The sequence below is a fragment of the Dermacentor variabilis genome, chromosome 7, assembly GCF_050947875.1.
Source record: "Dermacentor variabilis isolate Ectoservices chromosome 7, ASM5094787v1, whole genome shotgun sequence".
Taxonomy (NCBI): Eukaryota; Metazoa; Arthropoda; class Arachnida; order Ixodida; family Ixodidae; genus Dermacentor; species Dermacentor variabilis.
The window spans coordinates 9683521-9708408 of NC_134574.1; the positions used below are offsets into that span (position 1 = coordinate 9683521).

A 24888-nucleotide genomic window follows, 5' to 3' on the forward strand; every position below is an offset into this window, starting at 1 on the left:
GTGTTCGGGCAGCAGCTGGATGTGATGCACACTGCAATTGTGAACCTGAAACTCTCGCAAAAGCAAGTGCAGCTTTCTGCAGCCCTCCTAATACTTCATTCGTTCTTTAGAGGTAAAAATAGGCATGTTATTTTTCACTGCCTACTTTCTACAATGTTTCTTTTTAGTGCAAAAGGCAAATTTCGTTTTGGAGCTTCAACTTTGTATTCGTTTTTCTTTTTCTTTTTTTAGCTTTTTTTTTCGTATGGCATTCAAGATGTAGCGATGATCGGTTATAATGATCACATTTTTCGGTCTTGATATTGTTATAAGTAGACTGAGCTGTATGTTAAAATGAAAACAGTTTGCTTGTATTAGAATCAGTATAAAAAAAAATTTTCAGAGTATAAGTACAACCTTTGCTAGCAAGTTCAATATGATTACTGTTAAAAAATAATCACACACAGAAATTTTAGAGATTCAGTGTTTTATAACACCATAGCACGTGGTGGAGGTGTTGTGGCGGTAGTGCCTGTTTCAGTGAAAGTAGGATTTGTCAAAAAATCTGAATACTAGTGACAGGTTTAAGCAAACCTATTTCAGAGAGGGCACCAGTGGGACAGCACCAAAATTTGGAGGCATATTCAGGACCAGGCAAATTAAAAGTTTTGTATAAAAGCAGCCTACTATTGCACGAGTTAACTTTATACCCCTTTGGAGGGAGGTCGCCACCATACATGTGCAGCAGTAGAAGCAAGTGTGAAAGGGTCACAACCATACATGTGATTGAAAATGGATGCGTGAAGAAACTTGCTTTTTTGGAAGTAAGTGCCACTTGATATCGCTCTAAGGTGCTGCACCCTTCCGTGACTTAAAAAAACAAAATTCATTCGGAGACGAGAACAGTGTGTGCTTGTCAACACCTACTGAAGGTATTAAATAGCTTTAGCTTGATGTTTGCTGTCCATGTCACTCAGACTGGCTTATGCGCACAGCTGATCAGGGACACCAGTTCCAGCAGCAAAAGGCACGCCCTGCTTCCCCCTGCAGAGTGGATTGAGTGGAGCCTGACAGTGTATTCCCTTAACTAGGCTGCTTTAGCTACCAAACACACTGCACATCACTTGCCCCTCTGGAGGCCCTTCATGCGCTGGCGGCCCACACGCTGTCAGTATGGTGAAAATGCACCTTGATGTCCATATATTTGTTATCAAAATAAAATGTCGTGAAAGGGAAGAATAATGTGAGCGCTACCTAAATACACATTCTTGTGAGGCCCTGGATATAATGTTAACAGGAGGTGATTCAACAAAATTTATTTAGTGTGGTGTTCAATTTGTTTAATGAAGAATGTCTAAGAATGAAGAACGGAATCAAAAGCTTCAGAAAAGCCGTTGAAAATAACATACACTTTATTACACAGGTTGAGGTTACAAGAGACATCATAGACTAAATTTACTAGTTGGCCTATGCTCAAACCATGCTCAAGAGAGGTTAGAAGGTTGTTTGAGTAAAGAAATTCTATAGTATGTTTATGAATATTGTGTTCTAGAATTTTGCATGACTATAGAGTCAAGGATATTGGTCCGTAATTAGTTGTTTATCGCAATGGTAACACTAGCTTTCTATGATGGTGGTATTTCGCCAGAGTCCAAGGATTTCTGTAAGTCACCGTTATGTTCACATAGAATGGCTGCACAAAACCTGTGAATGCATACAACGTGACCAGCCTAATTATTAATTTGCTTTGTTTTATCCAATAAGTTGTTATATCAATTTGCAATATATCAATATTCAGCTGTAACTGCGAGAGCAGTTGGACTTAAAAATGCTGCAAGCCTGCACCTACAAATGACCTCGACAATCTCCGTGCTGGAAAGAGGTAACTGTCGGTGTGGGCGTCAATCAAGGGGTACAGAGCCAAATGGTGAAGCCAAGGGCAAGAGTGAATGTGGTTGCATGTGCCGAGGTGTAATATTTATTTCCCATCAATACAGGCTGATGGCAGACGTGAGATTGAAAAGAGAAGAAATTCTATATGTGGGTTTCCCACCTCTTACTGCAGGCAATAGGGGGGAACATCATACATTTTATAATCATAATAACTAATCTTTTCCTAATTAGAAACAGTAATTGGAAAACATTAGGAAACACTTGATTCAGCTTCGTACATGCCATACACACCTACAAAATAAAACATATCCAAATCTTACATGACATCAGAAAGAAACTGGTAAAACAAAAGTAAAAAGGGACTGCACATGAAGGTGCAACATAAGTTCAAGTAATTTCATAATTGTAGCATGCCTGTTAATATGCAGAGTTTATGGCAAAAGCCCTGTACTGCAAACACAAAACTTGCATGAATTGCATAAGTCCTGCAGCTGTTCTGAGTTTGTGCCTTCTCGTGTAGTGAGCTGACGCAGATTGTGTCAGACGTGGTGCATGACCCCACGCTGCCACGCACCGAGGACCACACCTGCCCAAAGTGTGGCCACCGTGAGGCCGTCTTTTTCCAGGCACAATCCCGGAGAGCTGAGGTAGGTGGCAATGTGCTCTTGAAAAAAGGAATCCCTACATGTCACGCCCAGTCAGCAGTATGCTCACAGGGTTGATGTCCCAAATGCTTGTCCTCTCTAGCTTTGATTTAATCATTGACAAATAAGAGCAGGTATATGCCTAGCTTCTTCTGAGATTATATCCAGCTTGCTCTGATATTCTAAATATTGCAGACATACAACTCTGGGCAACTTTTGTAAGCTAAGTGAGTTGACAGTCTTATATCAGCAAGAGTCATATCAAAGCATAAAACAGTATTTACAGAATATAGTGTCTGGCTTCCTAAACAAGAAGAAATTTTGGAAATTTATAGAGAGAGAGATGCAAATGAGAGAAAGGCATGGAGGTTAACCAGAGTTGCAACCTCCGGTTTGCTACCCTGCACTAGGGGAAGGGGAAGACTGAAAGAAGAGCATGACAAAAATAAAAGCGTGAAAAAAATATGAAAAGGGACGGAATGGGATCATTACAGTCTTTCTAAGTGGTGCAAGAACAGGAGGCTTGGGGTGCACAATTTAATGCACGAACGACCTTTAGTGACAGAGAACTTGGCAAAAGCAATACTGATTAGTAACTCTTTTCAATCTGTATTTCATCCCATGGAATCGACTCAACTACAGCCCTGCTATGGACAATTCTCGGCTATGGAAGAGGTCATATTATCAGTTGATGGCACAATGAAAATCGACTCTATAGATGCCTCAAAGGCGACAGGACCTGGTGGAATTTCTCCGAGGGTACCAAATAATAGTGCTTGTACAGTAGCAACGTATCTTTATATAAATTATAATAAATCACTCTTAGACGGTAAACTTCCTGATGATTGGAAACTAGCTAATGTTTGCCTATATTCAAGAGCAGTTCCAAGAGCAATGTCTCAAATTATAGACCTATTTCCCTTACTCCCATGCAGTGAAGCCTCATTACTACAAATACTAGATTAACTGACTTTTCAGATTAACAAACTTTTCAGAGATCCCCTGCTGACTGCTTTAGTTTCAGTGTAAAAATATTTCAGTACTGTGAGCTTCAGAATACTGAACTTTACAGAATGATGATCATAATTCAGAATAAAAACAGGAACAGCGCAACACAGGACGAGCGAATAAAGAGCATAGGACAGAGTGCTGACTAGCAACCAAATGCTTTATTTGCAGAAGCAGCATATAAAGACATCATTGAATGCGACAAAAAAGAACAGAAAAAGAAGGACAAGAAGGATAAGCGTCAGCCACGGATATAGTACAGTTCTTTTGGTGAGAGCGTAAGAGATGCTCTCAACAAAGGGCCGCTCTTGGTTGCTAGTCACTGCACTGTCCTGTGCTCTTTACACGCTTGTCCTGTGTTGCACTGTTCCTGTTTTCATTCCAAACATGAACCAACCAGTTCCCTTGAACACACTGCTTACGATAATTATTCAGTTTTCATCTCATGTTAGCAATGCCCCAGTACCACGAATTAACATTTCGAAATCTGGGGCTTCTTAGATTTTCGTATATTCTTCACAGCAGCCGGAACATTAGGCTAGCTGACAAGGTGCAGAAAACGGATGCCACAGTGCATAGCTTCGGAAAACCTTCCTGTGCTCATAAAACCAGCATGTGCTCGCAAAAGCCAATGCTTTGTCCCCTCTGACAAAGCATCGGGTTTTGCGAGCACATGCTCCACCCAGACAAGTGTTGCCTAGCAACAGAGGCACATCTCCTCCTTTGTTCACACTTCTTTCTGCGACCGTACCAACTACGCACGTGAAGAAATGTAATGTCTTTGCTCGCAGGGATGCCATACTGCTTGCATTTTGAAATAGTTTGTGTCCCCCTCGAGTGAGACAATTGCAGTGTCATTGGCAAGGAATGTGAAAAACAAACAAAAAGAAACATTGCACTTTGGGGAGGTGATGTGGAGCTTCCTCTGTTGGTGGTTTTCTTGGCATCAGTATCTCTCTTGCATGCACCACTCTTACTACACGGTGCTTCAGTTGTGTGTGTCACAGCGCAGGCCAAGAGCCAACAGTGACATTTTCGTAGATAGCTCGTACAGTGACAACTGCTAACTGATAGTTTGATGGGCATAATAGTTAATTTTGGGGCTTTCACTATAACGACCTTTCAGAATAACAAACAATTTGTCGCGATCCCCTGAAGTTTGCTATAGGGAGATTTCACTGTATGTTGCAAGTTGCTCGAGCATATGTTGTATTCGACTTGCTTTTGTCATTTGAACTCCATTGGGTATATAACGGAATGCCAGCATGGATTAAGAAAGGGCTTTTCTTGCCCCACGAAACCACCTCAATTTTTCTTTTTTTTAACTTGCTTGTCTCAGTAAGAGACTTCCAATACATTGTCTATTTATGGATTTCAAAAGAAGTGTACGGCATGGTGTTGCACTCACTTTTGTTGCAGAAACTTGCTAACATCAACACTAACACAACTGTTTTAAGATTATTTTTATTGTTTAAAAAGCAAGCAGTTGTTTTGAATGGAAGTTTCTCGGATGATGTTACTGTTGCATTTGGTGTGCCACAAGGCTCCGCTCTGTGTTGGGACTACTTCTCTTGTTTTTATTAATAATATTTGTGATGGTATTGAAACCCAGATACGATTGTTTGTGGATTCTGTATAATATGCAAGGGTAGCTGACACGTTTCACCGCCCAACAAATATTATCGCACAGCGCAGGACGCGCTTGAATGTGTGAGAACTTTCTGAATGTTATCGATGGTTCCATCCACTGTCTGTGACCGAAACTTGTGTAATCTGATTGCATGTGAGCGCGAAGCGAACAATGTAGAACTTTGTGGAAGGCGCGCGCGTCCCAGTGAGTAGTCTGAAACATTCGACGATTGATGTATAAAAGCCGACGCGCTTGACTCGTTGATCAGATTTTCGACGATCGCCGACTGTGTTTGCCGCTCTCGTTGTGCTTTAAGTGTAGCCTGTTTTGTGGGCACAGGTTTGCCCAATACAAGCTAGTTTTGCCTTTCTGACTTCGTCGGGACGGCGGCGTGTCATTATTTTGTCGTCGAGATGGTCTCTTCGACGTCTTCTTCGGCAGCGGAGGATCTTCGTCAGTTCGACAAACCGCAACCTCACCTCCATCGGTTGCTGCTTTTAGTTTTCTGGATATGGGCTCGCAGAGCGGCCCCGGGCTTGGCCAGTGTATGATCGGCACTGCGGCGACAGGTAGCGGCCTGGTGATGGTGAACGGGACGGTTGTCGAGGGCTCCACTGAGTGGCGGCGAGGTAGTCAGTGACATCGCGAGGTTGCTCGCCAATCTGTGGTCGTGGCGCGTTAACGGCGAACCCTCGGAGTCCCATCTCCCGGTATGGGCATCGATGGTAGATGTGCCTAGCTTTTCCGCAGTGATAGCAAAGTGCACGGTGGTCGAGGGCGTGCAAAACATCAGTCTTCCTTGGAATGCTGCGTGGGCATGGAGGGGGAATGTGATGGCGGGCTTCAGCGGCGCATGTCATCGCTTGCGGCTGAGGCTGCAGCGATTCAGGGGCTACTCAGAGTTGTTGGAGCTCCTCACAGACGGCGTCGGCAATTGAAGCCACTTGAGGCTGTGATGAAGGGAACTGCTTTTGTAGCTCCTCCCGCATGACCGCTCGGATAGTCGAGCGCAGGTCGTCGGTGGCCAGTGACTGAACTCCGGCGTAGTTTGCCAAGTTAGTGCGGCGGTCGAATTGCCGGTTCCGCATTTCCAGTGTTTTCTCGATGCTGGTGGCCTTGTGAAGAAACTCGTTGACGGTCTTCGGTGGGTTCCGTACCATTCCGGCGAAAAGTTCCTCCTTTACGCCACGCATCAGTAGGCGCACTTTTCTTTGGACATTTCCGGGTCGGTGTGGTGGAATAGGCGGCTTATTTCTTCTGTGAAGATCGCGGTTGTCTCATTAGGTAGCTGCACCCGGGTTTCTAATAGTGCTTGGGCTCGTTCTCGGCGCACGACGCTTGCGAATGTCTGCAGAAAGCCACTTCGGAACAGTTCCCAGGTCGTTAAGGTGGCTTCTCAGTTCTCGAACCATGTCCTGGCCGCGTCTTCCAATGCGAAGAAGACATGTCGCAGTTTGTCGTCACTGTTCCAGTTGTTAAATGTAGCGACACTCTTATACGTCTCAAGCCAGCTTTCCGGGACCTCGAACGTTGAACCGCGGAACGTCGGAGGCTCCCTGGGCTGCTGCAGCACGACGGGGGACGCTGGGGACGCTGGGGCTGCCGTTGGGATGGACTTGGTGGCGATCTTCCTGGTCGTCTCAGGCGAAAGTCCGTGCTCCGGGGGCAGTCCTTGCAGCTTGCGACTACCTTGCTGGTTCTTGGCAATGTTGGTGTTGTCTTCCGGGTGTGGGCTTGGGTCACGGCTTTGTGGGAGCGTCTGGTACATCAAAGAGAAGCACCTCCACCAGATGTCACGTGGTCGTGATGTCAAAGAGCACAGTAGCAATACTGTGAAAGGCAAAACTAGCTTTTATTGGGCGAACCTGTGCCCACAAAACAGGCTACACTTAAAGCACAACGAGAGCGGCGAACACAGCCGGCGATCGTCGAAAATCTGATCAACGGGTCAAGCGCGTCGGCTTTTATACATCAATCGTCGAATGTTCCAGACTAATTGCTGGGATGTGCGCGCCTTCCACAAAGTTTTACATTATTCGCGTCGTGCACACATGCAATCAGATTACACAAGTTTCGGTCACAGACAGTGGATGGAACCATCGATAACATTCCAGAAACTTGCCACACATGCAAGTGCGTCCTGCACTGTGCGATAACATTTGTTGGCCGGTGAAACATGTCGCCCGATAAAGACAAGTACACGTGTCAATATTCTCGAGCAATCATTTCCTGTAGCGCATCATCTTCAAGGCATTTCACACATCCCTACATCGGATGTGTTTAAGTAGACGAACGAAAGCCTTTCTGACACACCGCTAGAAATGAGCAGAAACTGCAAGCTGCATTTGTGGCGGCAAGCCATGGAGGAATGTAATGCTGCCAGAGGGAAATGGGTGAAAGCTTATCACGGCTGCAGTCCGGCCTGTTTAGCCGCGAGTTTACACGCACTTAGCAGCGAGCCCCTCTAGCCTGGGCACGCCGAGTCTCAGCTGCTTATCATTGTTTACTACAGATGGCGGTAATTGTCTGATGGGTCGATGAGTCGGGTATTTCCAGCATACCAGGCTGCGGCCGGTGAAGTCGAATAGGTCATGCCGAGGACGCTGAGATCGCAAAAATGTTACCCTGCGCTTTAAACATGACCTACAGCAGTGCGGCGATCAGTTGTTGCCACAGGGCAAACGCAACACGTTCGCTTTAGTGAATGTGAGCTGTATATAGGCCAGCTGCTGGTCAGCCAAGCTAGCGCACGATGCGCCCTGTGCCATACAATATGTTCTATTCCTGCACCAGCCACACTAGACTGTACGTATCCAATTTTCACCGATAAGCGTAACTGCACCACGTGTGGATCTGTGCCTTAACTGTGCAGCTAGCAGACATGCGAGAGCTGTTTGCAGATACACGGAAACTGTATCCAAGCAAGGAAAACAGACGACCTGTCACTTCTAGCAAGTGGTAATGGCGGCGGTTTTTTCAGTTTTGCTATGAAAAACATTGATTCTTGCAACCGTTTTGTGAAGCACGCACTCTTATTTCAAGCATAAAATATTCTAAATTATCTGAAACTGGGCTTTTTACGTGGTCCATAATTTTGTTACAGTTGGCCTTCAATAGCACTGCGGTTCATGTATGAACAAATAATAAAGTCTCATTTAACTTGTGCACATTAGTTGTGCTCATTACTTGCATGTTTTGTTGAGAATAAATGGGAAATATGCATTGTCCATGATAGAGGAGACAAAAAAAAAGTAAATTTTGCTGTGGTGAAACACTGGTACTATCTGTCACTGTAAGGGCTAAAAACTGCATGTGCTGTGTTTCGCATAACAGTGTTCAATGTAATGAAGTGAACATTGCGTTCACCAGCCGTTTCAGTTGTGTTACACAGGTCATGTAGAAAGGTGGAAAGCTGGGCGCATTCTTTGAATCAGCATGGAACACGACGACAACACAACAGACGAACACAAACACACAAAAAAACCATTGTTTTCTGCTTTTCTTCCCACTTAATAAGCACATAAAGAAACAGCGTAATAACTAAGCACTTGATGTTTGCCACAAGTAGTCTGTGAACCCATATGCTGCTGCTAAGTGACCTCGGGCTGGGTTAGCATGCCTTATCTCTTGCAGAGTGGTCACTGATGACAACTGCATATAAAAAATGTGCTATTATGGACAGCTAGCATGCTCATTCCTTACCTGCCAATCATCCAATATTATTTGTTAGGTTTATGACTTTGGGTTCATTTTAGCACATTACAAATGTTGCGTCAAGTGTTACGAAAAGTTGTTTGCAAAAAAGATTCGCCCATCAGTTTCCAAACTTTCCATCGTAAGCTTTTTGATTGTGAAAGGATGCCATAGGGGTACTTGCTTCACGCAAGTTCCTGATGCAGGCACAACATAAAATTTCATCAACATCAACAGACATTCACTGTGATCTAAAAAATGTGTTGCTTGTTAGTCTCTTCTGTTCTAAGTTTACTGCTGCTTGTGTGCCACATCTAAAAGTAAAAGATTCATAATGAAGTGCATGTGTATTGATGAAAAGAAGAGGAAGCTTAAAGAAATAAAAAAAAACTACGTAACTACTGCACTGCAAAAATATGTAATACCTAGGCACGTGTGCCATCCACAATAGGTCCCAAAGTGGTGGCGAACACATTTACAGTGACACGTGAAGACCCATTAAAATTTCTTGGAAAGGAAGCTTTGCAGTTGAAGAAAGTTTCTTTCTGGTCAGGGGATCACACTTGAGAAGACTCATCTGTGCTAACCAGGATGCTAGAAGCAGTGCAAGGCCTGTTCAGTGCAGATTTTAAGTGAGACCACCATGGAAATGTTGAAGTCAACTCTGCTTCTGAGCCACAAGAACAAATTACAAAAAAAGGGCGCTCTTGACACTGGACAAAAGTGTTAAAGCAAAGCTTTCTTTGCTTCTTGCTTCAACATCAGGGGGTGGTTCAGAGCATGTATAAGAAAGCAATAAAATTCTGCTACAGTAAAACATTGTTAATGTGTACCTCCCTACGACGTAGTTACGATTAATGTGTAGTTGCTACAGTTTACGGCCAAGCCCCCAATGAACCCAATGTGTTGACTTACGATGTAGTGGCTTGTAGAATGCATACCTGTTAGTGCGTACCATTTTCACTAAGTCACAGTTTGGCAAGCAGCATGTTGCACTGCAAATGTTTTTCTCCTTTTTTCACTTCTGAAAAAAAAAATCGAGACAACCTCGACACCGTGTATCGATGCCGCCATGTTGGCGAGGGTGATTGGGCTTTCTCCTTTAGATCGGGTTGCCATGCGTGGAGAGCTTGGCTTAGCCAAAAGCCGCATCGCGGCAGCCACCACCCTTACATTCTGAGTGTGTCATCGATGTGGTGTCATTTGTGATGGCTCTGCGGCGACTGGATATTTCATTGCGCATGTGACATCATCCTAGGAGGGTTGCTCCCAGGGAGTGGTGTCATTCAGGGTGGTTCAGCATCGACCAAGTATTTCGCCGGGAGCCATGCCAAACGGAGCCATGCCAAAGCTGAATGGACAAGAAAATCGCATACTCAGCATGAAGGAGAAATTGGAGAAATCCTTCATAGCATAGAAACTGGAACAATGAAAACCCCCATCGTGCATCCATGGGGACTGCCTTTGACAACGGTTTGCGGCATATGGAAAGCACCGCAAAAGCTAAGGAGCGGCGCTGCATGTAACACCAAGAGGTGCCGCTTGAAGGGATTTCCTGAGGTTGAAGAGGCCTTGATGTTGTGGCTGAAAAAGCCAGGGTGCACAACTTACCAGTCAGTGCCCTCCTACACACCGAAAAAGCAGAAATATTTGCTAGCCAACTGCGAGAACTTTTCTTGCAGCAACGGTTGGCTAGCAAGGTTTAAAGTGTGTCACAACACATAGGCAGCACATGCAGGCCACAGAAGTGCCTTAGAAGGACAGAACGTGCCGCTTCCAGAAACTCGCCAACTATGCCGTGGAAGACGTTTCCAACATGGACAAGTCGGCACTCTTTTGCAGACTTCTGCCCAACAGAATGTTGGCGAAAACTGCACTGGTGGCAAGTACGTCAAAGAAAGGCTGTTGGTTGCTTTCGTAGTCAACACAACAGGAAGCGAAAAGCTGCCACTGCTATTTATCAGCCAGTATGTGAACCTGAGGTACTTTAACCATACATACAGTGCAGATTAAATTAAAAATTTTCACAAGTTTACAGAATATGGACATGATGCGAAAACTCGTCATAGAACATTACATATGAGAACATCAACTGTTTCATGTTTAGCAGCCTTGAAATACACCTATTCAGGCACTTAAAAATTATGCCTTGTGCAACACACCATGAAAAATCATAAAAGGAGCGAACCCACTATATAAAATGACATACTCGCACCGAGCATGTACACACAACTGTCTACCTTCCCAGTTATTTTAATAAAGCATTTTGAGCCTGTTATTCAAACTTGCAACCTGACTGCAATCAGAATAGTTTCAAGATACATGCAACACATCTTAAATGCCATTACTTTCATGAATTCTTTTGCTGTTGGCACGTCCTGGACTGCCATTTTTCATTTTCAGGAGAAAAAAAGTAAACGTTCTCTTTGATTGCATTGGATAACTTGAGGGCAATTTTCGATGGGGGCGAAATGCGAAAACACCCGTGTGCTTAGATTTAGGTGCACGTTAAAGAACCCCAGGTGGTCGAAATTTCCGGAGTCCTCCACTACGGCGTGCCTCATAATCAGAAAGTGGTTTTGGCACGTAAAACCCCAAATATTATTATTATTATTGAGGGCAATCAAACTCTTCTTGCTGCTGAACACCATGGCGCTTGCACAACCCCTCGACCAGGCCATCATTCGCTCAGTCAAGCATCTATACAAGAACTTGCTGGGTAGAATGCTGCTAACAATGGACTGCAACTAGCAGTACTGCATCGACATGCTAGGTGCAATACACCATCTAGCCTACTAGTGGCAGCAAGTGAATTCCACTACAGTCTAGAACTGCTTCGCTTGAGTGAAGTTCATTGTTCGCATGAGCAATGCCGAAAACAAAAAGAGTGCCGGCCACTGCAACAGCCTACTCACAGAGGTCCTGGAGTAACAAGGGAATGCCGGCACTCCGCAGTTTGAATCATGTTGACAGTGACGTGGCAGCATCTCCAGAGTTATCAGACAGTAAGATCGTTGCCACTTTTGCACCTCGTGAAATTGAAGATGTTGAGAATGATGATGACGACGACTTCGAATCAGACTATGCAGGTCCGACTGACTCTGACTGAAGTTCGTGAAGCTGTGACCAATGTGTCCATGGGCCCAGAAGAAAGGCCTCGTGGCCAAGTTAGCCCGAGGTCTCTCAGAATTTGAGGATGCTGTTGTCGCTGTAAGGCTTGCACAGCGGCAACTGAAACTGACCGACTTTTGGTCCATTGCTTCAGAATCAAGCTGTGTGTTGTCAACATTACTACTCGTGACTTTTTCTTCCCTTTTGAAAGGTAAGTCATGGGTAATTTGTGGTTTTCAATTAAGGCATACAACCGGTTAGGACGTACTTTTCCCACATTCCCGCCAACTACATTTTAACAAGGTTTTACTGTGCTGCTAGATAGAGCAGCTGTTGCAAACAAACTGGACGAATTTAAATTCGAGCTACAGTATGATGCATTTTTGCTCTTTCTGAAAAATAAACTGCGCAAATTTGTCAAGCGGACAATTGACGCAGGTCGTGCAGCTGCAAAGCCGCATTAAAGCACTGCAGCATGTAGACAACACTACAGAATTGCCCACCCATCAAATCAATGCTTTTGTGCCTGCCGCAGTAGCTTTGTGGCTATGGCATTGCTATCGAACCTGACCACAGCCACCTTTGATGGGGGCAAAATGCAAGAACGCTGCTGTACTTCAATTTAAGTGAAAGTTAAAGAATATCACGTGGTTAAAATTAATCCAGAGTCCCCCAATACCACATACCTCATTATCAGATTATAGGTTTGGCATGTAAATCTCCAGAATGTAATTGTGATGTGCCGTGTGAGGTAATGAAGGAGATAACCTTTTCACAGGTTACGAACAGGTTTCACAGGTCTTGAGGCATGACAATGCCTCAAGAAAGCATGTCTTGCTGTGCATTGTGTACTGTGTAGACAAACACAAGTGGTGCATGCAAGGTAACATTTTACATCAACTCACCACTCTCGTATTGCACTACATGCTGGAGAACTTAAACATTCACCATAAACGTCACCTCCAATTGTAATAAATTGACACACACAACGCAGAAAGGTTCACTTGCACCGATTCACACAGTACATTGGATCCGCATAATTTTTGCTCATTTTTGTAGCTCAGTAGTGCAGTTCACTTCAACACATATACCCAAGCTTGGCTCTTCCATCATAGCTTGAAGGCAGTCCTGGGTTTGATCCTCTAGAGCAGGCTGAGTTTTTGTTCAATTGCAAAGTTTTCCTTCTGAGAAACCCTGCTAGTCCTTTTTGTAGTGTAATGCTACTCTCAAGTGGATGAATGTTTCCCATTCAAGAAATATTCATGTTTGGAAGAAAGAAAATTAAAGGGAAAAGTGATGCATGACACTGAGAACAGTACTAACAGCATAAAATGCATACAAACTACAAGCCGAGAGTACCTTCTCAGAAGATGGCAAAACAATCTTTGCTATGCAGATCAATCAGTGTATGCAAATAATGCCTTCTTAATAACTTTATTAATCCATTGTTTAGCTTAAAGTGTATTGTTATTGTTGAAGTGGTAGTGTAGTGGTTGAATTTTCAATTCAGAGGGGATCTCAAGCATACTTGCCAATTCTCGTGATTTGTTTGTTAAGCTTACGAATGTCGCATTTTATTACAAAAAAAATTATATTTGCAAAAAAGTTTCAAAGGTGTTCAAAAATAGGGTGGTGCAAGATTGTGAAAAAATGCATGCAAAAAAAGAAATTGTGGAGATATGCGTCCTCCTTGAGGCAGTGCAAGGTGCCATATACCAGTGAAGTACTTGCATTCAGCACATTTATTCGGTATAGCCCTGACCGGCAGCTTACCATTATCATTAAAAAGAAAGGTGTACAGTCAGTGCATTCTACTGGTGCTGACATATGGAGCAGAAACTTGCTGTCTGACAAAGAAGCTTGAAAACAAGTTAAGGACCGTGTAAAGAGCAATGGAATGAAGAATGTGAGGCATAACTAAAGCCCCTCCATGCACGTTTCCGCCGACCAGATTAAGTACCGCCAACTTACCCTCCTCCTCCACACTCCCACTCACCTCCTTAGCTTTCGGCGTCAAGCGGAACTTGCGTAGCTTCAGCTTCCTGTTCCGAGTGGAAGTGACGCTATGTTTCTTTAGCGTTGTTTACTTTCGCTTTTATGGAGAGGCTTTAATTGCACCAGCTGCGGTTTAAATTGTTAATGCGATTCCATCCAAGAACCACCGCCTATTGTAAACAGTGATCTGATTGTGTTCACTGCTTTGTGTCAACCTGCGACGGGTTGTGCCACGAGAGACAACGTACAGTGGAATGTAGTGCCTGGGTGCTTGGAGACCACTGCCAATTTTCGTGCATTTGGAAAACAGCGACTGAAAACTACTTTTTAAGCGGAAAACAGCTTGTCCCCTTTGCATTCCTCTTATGGTGACCGCCACATCTCTAGAGACTGCATGCACAGTATTGCGTGCCGGGCATGTGTTCCGCTGCACTTTTGTGCTGAAGCATAAAGCCCCTTCAGCCAGCACGTATGGAGGGACTTTAGTGAAGGAGTTCGCAGTGCCAATTTGTGCGGCAGACGCATAGAGTTTATGCTGTGGATTCTGAGTTTGAACCTTGTCTCGTACAGCAGATTGAAGGTAACGAAGGGCCCAAGTGAGTGCACTGCATGGAGAACTGCGGCGACGTGAAGCTATGAAATGTAACAAGTTCGAATTGGCTTGGAGGGCAATCAGTGATGTAGTGAAAACAAGTGTGCTTTTCTGGTGTGATACGAGTGGAGTTTTGCAGTGAATTGGTGTGTGTGTACGCGCGTGTTGTAATGTGTGCAAATGTTTATGGCGAATTGTGTGGGTGATGCGAGCAGATGCGCACTGCGAATTATGTTAGTGTTGTGGTGCAAGCAGATGTGTACAGCAAATTGTGTGTGTGTCGTGACGCGAGCAGATGTGTACAGTGAATTATGTTCGTGTGTTGTGGCATGAGCAAAGGTGTATGGCTAATTATGTGTTGCAACGTAAAATTACGATGACTATTTTTTCTTTTTTTTTTTATTGTGAGTGTGCAGGAGATGAACACGGCAGTATTTCAGGCGGTAGGTGTGTCATACTTGTGTTGTCGCGCTTGTGTCCATCTATGGCCTCAACGCTAAAGCGCTTCCATCTACGCACCTCCAAAGTTTTATGCCGGCAGGAGCAAGGATTGAGGGGCTTTATTTAGCCTTACTTACTCAAATTTACTCAAAGCTTTCAAATTTTGATGTACGGCAGTTTAGTTATTGGTTGAAATGACATCTACTTGTTTGGTGAAGTGAAGCAGCGTTGATTTTCTGAATGCTTTAAGAGCTATACAAGCTTAGTGAAGTATATTTAAAATTGGCTTATACATACTGCTATTGTATCAACAAATACTGTGCATTGCATGTATCACTCTGTCAACATTTCATATGCCTACATTTTGTATATATTCTGTTCTTAAAGGCTAACTGTCACCCGGGCTACAAAGGAAGTTCATACCAAATATACCAATATGGGCTTTTCTTTCATAATTGAGGCTTTTAGCACACAAGACTAGGATGAGAAGTAGATATGAAGCACACAAGCGCCGACTTACAAGTTTATTTTGAAGCATGGGACCATATATAGAAGCAAAACCCTGCTCCACATCACGCATGCACAACCTGCAGACATTTTTTGTCATCATGCAAGTACAATAGCTTCTTGCGAGGTAGAGCGATAGACTGGTTTGCCACACAGTGGGGAATTATCAAGGCAGAATTTATAGACCGGTTAGGCAATACCTGTGTAGAAAAACCGTCATATCGCTCTATCCCTAAAAGAGTTGTCATACTTTCGTGAAGTGGAACAGGGTTTTGCCACATGGGGTGGTCCCGTGCTTCAAGTTGGTCTACATGTTGGTCCCGTGCTTCAAACTAAACTGTTCGAATAAGATGTACCCATATGGGCTTCTTTCATCATTGAAGCTTTTCGCGCACGACAGGACAAGATAGTCAGTGCCCATGTGCTTCATGCCTGCTTTTCGTCCTAGTTGTGTGTGCTAAAGGCTTCAATCATGTCATATCAACACACCTAAGCAGCCACGTCAGTCAACTTTTTTTATTGCTTCGGCTACTCTTGGGAGGATGACAAACTTTCTCTTTCACAATTCTTCCTCTACGTTGTGGGCTTCCACAGAACTAATTTCCGAGTGCTCTGTTCTGCAGTGCAGGGCATTAAAATCAAATATGTTCTGCGGAGATCATCTAGCTGGACGAAGTCTCATCACAGGGACCATTGCTTTCCACCTGGCTTAGCAGAATGGTACAGAGGTTTCCTTAGTAAGCAGACCTCGCAGTTGAAAAATTTGTCCCTCTATAGGAATCGGAACTTTATTCCCCCACCCTGGTCAAATGCGTTCAAAGTAAAGCAGAACTGTGTGCAAAACTATTGCAAGACCAGTAGAAAATGTTGAATTTATTTCACTTTTCAGTTCACAGCATACAGCTTGTAGAGGAATCCATAAGACCATTGATCTCATGTATGTCACTTTATAACACAAATCTAGTTGTTTTGCAGAGTTCCTGCAACAAGTGTTGAGAATGCTGAAGTGCGTGTCATCTGCTAGATAATGCTAAGACATATGTCTATCCAACGTCATTACTATATTGCTTTTCCTTCCCTTCATTTTTTTTTTTCACATTTGCCAGTACTTCATAAAGCACTATAAAGACATTACATAGAGCCCACTTAGGTACTAGACTAGATAGCAACAAACTGACGGATTTCGCGTATTGCCCTACCGGCCAGTCTGTTATTCTGAAGTGCGCTCCCGCATTCTTTTCGGGCCATTGTTTTGCAATAGCTTGTGAAGGCTTGATCACAAACAGCAAGAAAAGGCACCCCATTTATAAGCTCTGGAATCATAGAAGTGACGTGATACCCAGTGCTTACTTCTCTAGAACTGCATGTCACGATTGGCATGCGTTTATATTCCATAACACCGCTCGGTGTTACAAAGGCCGTCTTCTTGCGGTCGATGTCTACAGTCATCGGCCATTAGCCGAACGAGGGACAATGGAAGAAAAATACTTTGCACCGTGAAGGTAGTCGAGGATGTCATTGATGCGTGGGATAGGGTAAACGTCTTTTTTGCTATGTTGTTGAGGTGCCGGTAATCCACACGGAAGCATCAGGCTTTGTCCTTTTTAACTAGGGCTACTGGTGATGCCCACGGGCTGGAATATGCCTTAATGGTTCCTTGAGAAAGCATCCGTTCTACTTCCGTTTCAATCACTTCGGGCTCATCCAAGGCCACATGGTATGGTCTCCGGTGAATTGGATTGGTATCCCAAATGTCAATTATATTATAAGCTTCTCAATGGAGGTCGGACCGAAAGGGCGATCATTCAGGTCAAACATTTCGCTGAACGAGGCAAGGAACCGATGTAACTGGCCGGCGTGCTGAGGTAAGGCAGTTGGTGAAGAAGGCGAAAAATCACTGCAAGACGACGACGTTCCAGTAGTCAAGGTCGATAGGTGATAATGAAGGCGAACAACTCTGGTGTGTAAATGGCCGAGGGGCAGATGTCTGGGAGCCAACCAACGACATGGTGTCTATCTCTCGGCAAGCGATGCTTACAGTGCTCTTGGACGTGGTCTGCTGAGGTGCGGAATGGTCTTCACACAATGTTGTAGCGGCTATATTTGGAAGACGGGTATACTGATGCACAATTCGACAGCTTTTAGCTTCTTTGAAACGCTGGCATTCACTTTGTCATCACTGCTGGTAAAATTCTTATACACGAGAAGGTTAAATGTGTCATCTGCTATGCCCTTCAGTACATGGTTCACCTCTTCTTTGGCATTCGCTCGTCCACCTTGCGGCAAATGCAAGAACATCCTGAATATACAAGGAGCAAAAAAAAACAGGGAAATCTGTTTACAGGTTATATACAAGTGAATGGAAGAGCAGGCAAGTCCATAATGTCGTCTTCAACTGCAAGCTTGCACTCTCCTTCAACCTTCTGTTCAGCGTTGTAATAACATAGTTCATTGGTCTTCTAATGGCTTTTGCAGCTTGATGCATTCCGATGCTTTTTCCTGCTATACTTAGACCTTGAGGCATCTTTGACACATAATTTTTGGTGGTCGCAGGAGACGTATTTATGAGGTTGCAGACACTCGGTTAAACCCATTGTATCACTTGAACCTCAAATTAATATATGTGACTTCACAATGTGTTAGCTGATTATATGAGACGTAGGAACAACTTCGCTGTATCTTGAAATGCCACGGAAAACCACGGAAATACCATGGAAAAAAAAAAAAATTCCAGTTAAAGGTCTAAATGTCACATTCCCAACTGTCTAAATAATCTGCCTAGAGTGTAATGACTAGCTTGATTTCATGCATTGCTCTCCCGGCCTTCTATATTTCTGTTACGTGCAGTCCTGTATTATTTTTGGACCGTCGTTCCACAATCGCTTCTGAAAACTGAATCACAGACAGCAGCGAAAAGTGCCACATGCACAAACACTTAATTGCAGGAGAAAGGCGACAGTCAGCACTTTCTTTTCTTCAACCATTCTTCAGTCATCGAATGGCTTGAGCTGCTTGATGCATTCCAATGCTTCTGCTGCTGCATTTGGCTGTTGTAGCATCCTTCTTGATTGTCTCGTTTCAGTGGTTGCAGAATATGTGCATCCTCATCTTCAAAAAACAATTCACTAGTTTGCGGGGTTACATCATGGTAAGTGGGTATTGCATTTACTGTGTTCTTGAGAATTTCATCTGTGAGATGCTGCAGCTGAATCTTGCCATCTAAAAATCTCTGCTCATGCATCTTAAATGAAGCCTCGCAATACTTCAGCAAACCTTGTGCTGCTTTTGACGCCAATTCAAGTGGAATTTTGTTTTCTGCGGCATCAAGAGGTTCACCTGCGATAGCCTCTGCACATATGCGACATGTGCTGCAGTTTTCTTTTACGTTTCTTGCAGCATAACCGCACACATCAAGGAAGGCCTGATCTAACTCCATGTTTTCCACTGTCTGTACTGGGCGATATATAATAGCAGAACAAGGCTGCTGTACTTTGTCAGGAAATTCGATTAGTTCCTCTGCGTCTGAACATGCGTAGTTTTCTCTGGGGTTCCACCGAAGAAACTGCCCAAGAGAGGCAGTGCGCAGTGCGGACTTGAATTTGCTAGGAGATGGAACAGAGTCTTCCGTCTTATTGTTGTGAAGTTTTCCAATGCATCCTGCCCTAGTCTGGAAAAGAGCACAAAGTGGAACCCCTTTCACTACAAGGTGTTCCTGCAGTTCCATGGCTGCCATTGTGGTCAGGATGGTTCCTGTCTCCACTGGCTTCCATCCACGGCTGCCTCCTTCAATTTTCATAGCTTCAACAAGGCCAATTATTTCTTGAAGAAAGGCATCGCCTGTTGCACCAAGATGTCTCCCAGCCTGTTTCCGGGTTCTGGATGTGATTAGTGTAAACCATGTGTGCATCTTGTCAAAGAACCATGCAGTTGTTTGAGCGTCCCTCTCAAGGTTGCTCTTTTCAATGTGGCAGCACAGAGCAGCAGCGGTGTCATGATGTGTGAGCGAACATAACAATAATAATAACTTTATTTCCATCTACTTGATGGAGGAGGCTGTAAGTAAAAGCTGGTCCAGTAGAGGCAGCTTGACGAGACCGGCAGCCCCCATACAGAATATTCGACAATTCATACATGCATACGCATATCCATTATACATATATATACCCACTTGTACCCACATATGCGCATATACAAATGTACATACATACCCATATACATATAGAGCCACTGGTGTCCAGATCAAAAATACTTGGGTAGCTTGTGTAGTCCTCATGTTGAATACAAATGAAAAAAGTAGGCGCCGCTGAACATATATATGTGTATATATATATACATGCATTCATATACCTGTATATACATACACACACATATGCAGAAACATATATATACACTCTTTATATCATACTAACCGAGAGGAAGTGCACTTAATCAGCAATTTAAAAATCCTGCACACACGTCTCTCAGTTGTTGGGCCGTTATTTGCGTGATATCAACGCCTAGATTATATTTATTTAGAAGCATTGGCATTGTGTATGACAGCTGTTCCCTTAAATAATTTGTTCTGAACCGGCTATATCTCTTTATGATGGATAGCATAAAATTTTTCATTGAGTTCAAGGCTCCGAAGTTCTTGTAGAAAGGAGCAGTTAAGTTTTATTTCCTGCCTAAATGCAGTTGTTAAATTGTACTGGTATTGCTTTAACACAGAAGTTATGTTGGCTTCCTGAAATAAGTTTATAGTGTGGGAGTTGTAGGGGACATTAAAGAGCAGCCGAACAAACTTCTTTTGCAAGACAAGTAATTTATGCAAGTTAAGAAAAGTAGTTGTACCCCATACCAATAAGCAATAATAGAGGTATGAATAAAAAAGAGTTATAAATGAGAAGTTCAACTTTAAAATGGCAACAGTGATTTACATTTCCATGTCGTGCCAATGACTCCAGATAACTGGATTGTGAGAGCGTCAATATATTCGTCCCAAACCATAGTACTCGAAAATGTTACGCCAAGAGTTCTCATACTAGTAACCATTTCTATTGTTTTGTCCCCATACATAATGTAAACATTTGAATTCACTGGCTTACTTTTAGGCCTAAAGAGCACAGCTTTGGTATTATTTTGCATTTATTTCTAATTGGTTCATTATTGACCAGTCCCTCAGCTTGGAGAGCATGACGTTCATTTCATACTCTGTATCTGTACAGCTTGTTCCTGAAACAAATGCACTGGCGTCATCAGCATACAGGATGTATTTCACGTTTAGGTAAACATTCGTTATATCATTGATATAGGCGTTAAAAAGAAGGGGCCCCAAAACACTTCCCTTCAGAACTCCTTTTGAAGTAGGCTTCATACTTGAGCAATGCGTATCTATCTGAACAAATTGCTGTCTGCTTGCCAGGTAAGATTTAATTAGTGCTAAACAATGAGCTCGAATGCCATAGCTATCAAGTTTTTCAATCAGTGTTAAATGGTGAATATTATCAAATGCTTTGCTAAAATCTACATGCTAAGCACAAGTCTTCTTTCTTCGAACTGGGATAAAATGAATTCTTTTTGTTCCAACAGCGCATGTTCGGTGGATTTAAGCTTTCTGAAGCCGAATTGGGCAGGCGATATTATATTGTTCTTCTCGAAAAAATTATTAAATTGGCGATGCAAGATTTTTTCCAAGCCCTTAGAAGAGATAGGCAGTATGGATATAGGCCTATAATTTTGGATATCATTTCTGTCTCCCTTTTTAAATAAAACACTCACTTTAGCAATTTGCATTCTTTTCGGAAAAGTTGCACTGGACAAACATAAATTAAAAATATATTTAAAGTACGGTGGGATAATATCTAACACATGCTTTACAGGTCCAATTCGCATGCCTTCAAAATCACACGAGGAACTATTTCGCAGCGACATGAAAGCAGAGAAAACTTCATGTTCAGAGACAGGCTCAAGAAATAATGAAAAGGGGCTAGCGACAGGCTTCAACTTAAACAATGTCCCAGGTGAACTGTTTTGATCGTTCCTAACAAAGTGGTCATTAAACATAGTGGCAAGAGGGATGCCAGATATCTCATTGCCATTTATGTTCAGCTTTTCTATACGAGAATATGATTTATTACGATTTAGGACAGTATTTAACCTTTTCCATAAGAAATCAGGTTTTGGTGTAGAGCACTCAAATTCAGAGTGAAATTGTCGCATTATACTTAGTTTTATTTCCTTATTCAGTTTATTGCGATATATTTTGAATTGTTTCAGTGTGTCTGGGTCCTTATTTTTAATAAATTTATGATACAATTCGTTTTTGTGATGTATTGCAAAGCAGTTCAGGCATTATCCAGGGTTTACAAATTTTTTTGCCTATGGTAATTCTCTTTTCAGGAAAGTGGTACTTGTACACTCCAGAAATTAAATCTATGAACTTTGTATATGCCTCTTCAGCGTTGGTGATTTGACTGATAACTTCCAGGTCACAGGTTAACATCTGAGTTCTAAAAGCCTCAAGGTTGGCTGCTGTAATGGGCTGATATGGGAAGCATCTCACATCCCTCTTGTCTTGAAAGCTATGTTTAGGTATCATGATAAATATTGGAAGGTGGTTGCTTATATCGTATGATAGCAAACCGGCGGTTATGCTTTCGTTTTGCATATTTGTTATGAATAAGTCTAGTAAAGTTTCACTGCTCCCTGTAATTTGGGTTGGCGAAGGAATCAGATTTTCGCAATCATTTGACATTATTCTGGTGATCATTGCTTTCTGGTATGCAGAATTTACAGACAGATCTATGTTAAAATCACCAACAGATGTCAAGAACAAGCTATTTTCGGAAACAAAACGTAGAAACTGTTCATAGATACTTAACATGTTGTTTTCACTGGCTTTACTCAACAATAAAATAACAAAAACATAGATGTTTCGTCACCTATGCCGGTGGCATTGTCAGTACGCAAATGGCAACAAATGAGAAAAATACATCCTATTTATGTATGATACTGCCGTAAACATCCAGCAGGGGGTCATGGTTAGAATTCATAGATACAAAAAAAAACTAGGAAGGTTCCCATTTGGGGGCCTGTAACAAACCGAGAACATGCATGTGGCAGCACGTGCCGTAAGTATTTCGAAGTCATCACGTACACTATAGAATGATGGAAGCAATTTGCAATTCATTGCATCTTTCAATAGCAACATAACACTGCCCCCTCGACGATTTGGATGATTTAAAAAATAACAGTGATAGGGAGCCAAGCTAAGTTCTTCGCAGTCATCTTTGAACCACATCTCCATGACCATGACTGCGTCGAACAAAAAGGAAAAACTAGAGATGAAATCTACGATAACTGTTAGTTTAGGGCAGAGCGAGCGCGCATTAAAGTTAAAGCATTTCAAGGAATTCTTATGTTTGGTTACACCAGCTGCATCAAATTCTTGTGGAAGAAAATATCTATGTTGTGTCATACTGCACTTTTAACAGAACAATTTGCAATTGTGAAAGAACGAATCAGCAGGAACGTCGTGTGCATTTCGTATTACAAGTGCTCGGTCGCCATCCGCCCGCCTCGGAAATACCTTGCCATTTCGGTGCCACACGTAATGGTGCCCTTTTTTTTTTTTTCGCTTATTCTTTCACTATACCAAGTAAGTGCCTGTTGTGACTGGTCAGGTTTTTGAGTATGAATACACTGGAGTTACTTTCCTTCAATTTATGTCTTTTCTCAAACCACTGGTCTCGTGCCTTTTGCCTTGTGAACCTAGCCATCACACCGGGGATCTTGCCAGGTCTGGCTGGAAGGCAATGTATGGCACTAACATCTAGCTCCATGAGTTCGGGAACCTCCGTCATGTCAGCAACACTGTTCACTTTCTTTAGAAGATTTTGTTGCACAGAGATAGGAATTCCATGAAATTCTAATCCACAATATCTTTTAGTTTAGTGCAGAGCGAGCGTGCATTCAAGTGAAGGCATTTCAAGGAATTCTTATGTTCGGTTACACCAGCTGCATCTAATTCTTGCGGAAGAAAATATCTATGTTCCATTCCACCCACCCACCCACCCAGCCATCCGTCCGTCCGTCCACCCACCCACCGATGTCTTGGGTGTACGGGGGGGAAACCAAATACCAGTAGTCACAGTGGAAGCATTCCACGTCGTGAAGACCAAAGAAGGCCCGCCAAGTGCGCAGCACCATCAAAGTGACGCTGACTGATTTCTTTGATTCCCGCGGTGTGATACACCACGAGTACGCACCACAGGGTCAAACAATCACCAAACAGTACCACAGGGATGTTTTCCGTCGCCTACGTGATGCTGTGCTGCACAAGAGACCGGAGTTGTGAAATTGGGGCATCCATCACGACAATGCTCCTGCACATTCCTCGCACTTGATTCAGACCTGTTTTCTGAAACCAGACCAGACTTGTAGTTCAACGGGCTCCTTACTTTCCTGACATGGCCCCCTGCGACTTCTAGCTGTTTCCTAAAATCAAGAGGCCATTGAAAGGAGCGCGATTTCAGACAAGAGAGGACATTATGGCTGCAATGACAACTGAGTTAAACTTCATTCCAAAAGAGGCCTTCTCGGAATGCTTCCAACAATAACAATGGCAGCACTGCTGGGAGAAGTGTGTGGAGTTCCAAGGAGACTACTTTGAGGGTGATTAGGTTTCCAGCGCTCCAGGTATGCCAGTTTTTTTTCTTTGGCCAAAGGTCGGATACTTTTCTAACAGACGTCGTATACTCGAGATGCCGGTGGCGAGCGCCACAGATGCGTGCAGGCAGTCCAAATTTTAGCTTCTTGTGCGCAGGCCAGGGCGGTGCGGAAGCTCTTCTGCAAGCGCTTGGATGTGACGATAAGCCAAGGTTGATGTTTTTGACTGCGAAAAGCAGAGCACAGGCTTAGATTCGGTGTTTCCCTGCCGCTGCTGCCACCGAGGTGTGCAGGACCTACTTTTATTTTTTCATAATGCCCTGGGCTCAGACAGGTTTGGTCAATTTTGGGGCCAGGCGGAACTCGTTGTCTTCCTCCAGTTCAAGAAGTTGCTTGACATGGTCTGTGGAGGCCACTGCTGTTGGCAGTTCATTCCTTTTCACTATATCTTCTGGAAGGTGAATTTTGTGCCCTCTCGTGAAATGCCCTCTCAAGTTCTTCAACGTATGTGGCGCGTCGCCAATAAAATATAGCCACCTGTTACTATCACATGGGTGTGGAGCATGGCACTTTCGAGTTTTTTTTTTTTTGTGACACTGATGCCAAATAGCCTCCAGAGTGCCTGATTGCATGACCCCATGTCAGCCACACCAGCATCTTCACAGGAACTTATGATTGTACTGACCTTTTCCTTTACTACATCAGCTCAGAAAGACTGACCAGTAATCTTGTAAGCGACTGTCTATTTC

General features: G+C 43.4%; 1 protein-coding gene across 3 annotated transcripts in view; it reads left to right on the top strand.

The window, feature by feature from the left end:
* The window catches only part of Polr2I (RNA polymerase II subunit RpII15), a 119361-nt gene that overhangs the window by 29000 nt on the left and 65473 nt on the right, over positions 1-24888 (top strand). For all 3 annotated transcript variants that reach the window (XM_075698203.1, XM_075698204.1, XM_075698202.1), the window contains exon 4: positions 2393-2519. In XM_075698203.1, coding sequence (XP_075554318.1) covers positions 2393-2519 — 127 coding nt within the window. The remainder of the gene's footprint in view (positions 1-2392; positions 2520-24888) is intronic.